Source organism: Sinocyclocheilus grahami, unplaced genomic scaffold (genome assembly GCF_001515645.1).
Source record: "Sinocyclocheilus grahami isolate Dianchi unplaced genomic scaffold, SAMN03320097.WGS_v1.1 scaffold2264.1, whole genome shotgun sequence".
In the NCBI taxonomy this organism is placed as follows: Eukaryota; Metazoa; Chordata; class Actinopteri; order Cypriniformes; family Cyprinidae; genus Sinocyclocheilus; species Sinocyclocheilus grahami.
The window spans coordinates 62,297-65,683 of record NW_015507443.1 but is presented as its reverse complement, the minus strand read 5'-3'; the positions used below and the strand labels follow the sequence as shown (position 1 = coordinate 65,683).

General features: G+C 40.8%; 1 protein-coding gene across 1 annotated transcript in view; it reads left to right on the top strand.

The window, feature by feature from the left end:
* The window catches only part of LOC107574536 (kinesin-like protein KIF1C), a 29,889-nt gene that overhangs the window by 2,011 nt on the left and 24,491 nt on the right, over positions 1 to 3,387 (top strand). The window contains exons 2-4 of the mRNA XM_016260993.1: positions 198 to 263; positions 2,395 to 2,573; positions 3,269 to 3,380. Coding sequence (XP_016116479.1) covers positions 198 to 263; positions 2,395 to 2,573; positions 3,269 to 3,380 — 357 coding nt within the window. The remainder of the gene's footprint in view (positions 1 to 197; positions 264 to 2,394; positions 2,574 to 3,268; positions 3,381 to 3,387) is intronic.

The window sequence follows — 3,387 nt, the reverse complement described above, 5'->3', positions numbered from 1 at the left end:
CCTCTGAGTGTGTGTCACACACACTCACACACACACACACACACACACACACACGCACTCACACACACACACGCACGCACGCACGCACACACACACTCACTCACTCACTCACTCAATCAGTTTGAATTCAGTGAGCGTGTTGTTTTGCTGTGCTTCTGTGAGTGTGTCTGATTAAGGTGTGACGTGTGTCTCTGCAGATGTGTGAAGATCTGTTCAAGCGCACCAGTGAGAACACCGATCCTGATCTGTCCTACTCCGTCGAGGTGCTGCTACACACTCCTCACATCACTCATACACACACATGACTGGCTTTGATCACTGAAGCCGATATCATAGTGAGCAGGACGACTGATATATATGATATCATTTAAAGATCGTAAACAACACATTCTGAGATTAAATGCGTATTTATTTTACAAAAAATGTATTCAATTAAAAATATTTTGAAACCAAATCAGTGTGAAAAAATATTTTGAACTTGATTAAAAAAATAGTAAAACTTCTGTTATCCTATGATAATGTTTGTCACATTTAAAGAAATAGTTGAACACATGACTAGAAGGACGTTAACACTGTAACCATTGGTGCACTCGGTAAGTGGAAGCATATTTTATCAAGCAAACACAGACATTTCATGGTGAATCCTTAAATTAAATATGATTTAAACACTAGGATATAACACACTCATATTAGGTTATAAAATTATATTATATGTATATAAATATATCAGTATTATTGTATGTATATGTACACGCGCACACACATATATATATTTTTCATTGCAATTCATAAATTATTATTAATATATTAAAATAAACTTAAAATTAAAATGCAAAAAATTCAATAACTATTGTTTTTAACTGAAGAACAAAGTTCCTGAAACTTCTGATGTCACAAAATTAATCAAGTCCAATTTATTTATATACTGTAGCACTTTTCACACACATACATTGTTTCAAAGCAGCTTTTACAGAAAATCGTGATGTTAATGTTTATAATATCTAGTATCTTCATGCCTTATAGTTGCATTTAGCAGATTAGAGCTGGGTGATAATATAGTTTTTTTAAATATATATATTATATTTTAATATATCAAAGCTCCCGGTTTCTGACAATAAAAAAAAAATTGAAAACAGGCAGCTTTTTCATAATTATTGAAATATTGAAAATAGTCCACATCAAGGAGCCGTCAAATAAAAAAAAAGTTTGAGAAGCACAGTTGTAGATTAAGGTCATGTGTGTGTGTGAAAGAATATGTGTGTGTGTCAGTGGAGAAGATGAATGTGATGTGTGTGTGTGTGTTTGAGTGTGTGAGTGTGTGTGTGTGTGTGTGTGTCAGTGGAGAAGATGAATGTGATGTGTGTGTGTGTGTTTGAGTGTGTGAGTGTGTGTGTGTGTGTGTGTGTCAGTGGAGAAGATGGATGTGATGTGTGTGTGTGTGTGTGTGTGTGTGTGTGTGTGTGTGTCAGTGGAGAAGATGAATGTGATGTGTGTGTGTGTGTGTGTGTGAGTGTGTGTGTGCGTGTGTGTCAGTGGAGTAGATAAATGTGATGTGTGAGTGTGTGTGTGTGTGTCAGTGGAGAAGATGAATGTGGTGTGAGTGTGTGTGTGTGTGTGTGTCAGTGGAGAAGATGAATGTGATGTGTGTGTGTGTGTGTGTGTGTGTGTTTTTGTGTGAGTGTGTGTGTGGGTGTGTGTGAGTGTGCGTGTGTGTGTGTCAGTGGAGAAGATGAATGGGATGTGTGTGTGTGTGAGTGTGTGAGTGTGTGTGAGTGTGTGTGTGTGTGTGTTTTTGTGTGAGTGTGTGTGTGGGTGTGTGTGAGTGTGCGTGTGTGTGTGTCAGTGGAGAAGATGAATGGGATGTGTGTGTGTGTGAGTGTGTGAGTGTGTGTGAGTGTGTGTGTGTGTGTGTTTTTGTGTGAGTGTGTGTGTGGGTGTGTGTGAGTGTGCGTGTGTGTGTGTCAGTGGAGAAGATGAATGGGATGTGTGTGTGTGTGAGTGTGTGAGTGTGTGTGAGTGTGTGTGTGTGTGTGTTTTTGTGTGAGTGTGTGTGTGTGAGTGTGCGTGTGTGTGTGTCAGTGGAGAAGATGAATGTGATGTGTGTGTGTGTGTCAGTGGAGAAGATGAATGTGATGTGTGTGTGTCAGTGGAGAAGATGAATGTGATGTGTGTGTGTCAGTGGAGAAGATGAATGTGATGTGTGTGTGTCAGTGGAGAAGATGAATGTGATGTGTGTGAGTGTGAGTGTGTGAGTGTGTGTGTCAGTGGAGAAGATGTATGTAATATGTGTGTGTGTGTGTGTGTGTGAAAGAATGTGTGTGTGTCAGTGGAGAAGATGAATGTGATGTGTGTGTGTCAGTGGAGAAGATGAATGTGATGTGTGTGTGTGTTCAGGTGTCCTATATGGAGATCTACTGTGAGCGAGTGCGGGATCTGCTGAACCCCAAGAGTAAAGGAGCGCTGCGGGTGCGAGAGCATCCCATCATGGGGCCGTATGTCGAGGACCTGTCCAAACTCGCTGTGACGTCCTATACTGACATCCGAGACCTCATGGACGCGGGGAACAAGGCCCGGTACAAACCACACCAGCATTTAAATCTTTCCCCGCCAGCGATATTGAAAAAGTTGCCAGCCACCGCCAGCGTTTTTGCTGATTTTCACTAAAATTTCATGGCCCCCAGAATATTTTGCTGTTTGAATATCTGAACATGCTATACATCAAAATAAAGATCAGACCCTCTACTTTCAAACAAAAAAATCTGTTTTATTTTAGCTTCAAGCATTGTTTTTTTATCAACACTTGTAGGTAGGTTTCATAAAAAAAGCAACATTTTGAGCAAAAAGCTGAGAAAATCCAATTTTTATCAAATACTGCATCTATCATATTCAGTAATATTATCAAAGCAAAGCTGCAGTAGATGGCTTGCATCAGCGCTCCCAAAGCTTCACAGTCTTTTCTGGATCCACATTTCACTCGGGAACATTAGTCAGTTTTCATTTATATGCGGTTAGTGTTGGCTGCATTATTTTTCATATGCATATGCTTACATATGAGATCGCTGGTTTCCGCGTCTTCCTGGTCTGTGTTTTTGATCGAGTGATTCTAGACTCATTCAGGAGATGTGTGATAGCGCCCCCTAGCGTATAACAATGAGAACACAGAAACCTGGAAAATTCCATGTTTGATGGGGAAAGAGTTAATCCCATACACACATTACTGCTGTACTCAGATGAAAGGCTCCTCACTGTCTCGTGTTTGATTGATCAGGACGGTGGCAGCGACAAACATGAACGAGACCAGCAGCCGATCGCACGCCGTCTTCACCATCGTCTTCACTCAGCACCGCCGAGATCAGCTGACCAGCCTCGACACAGAGAAGGTGTGTG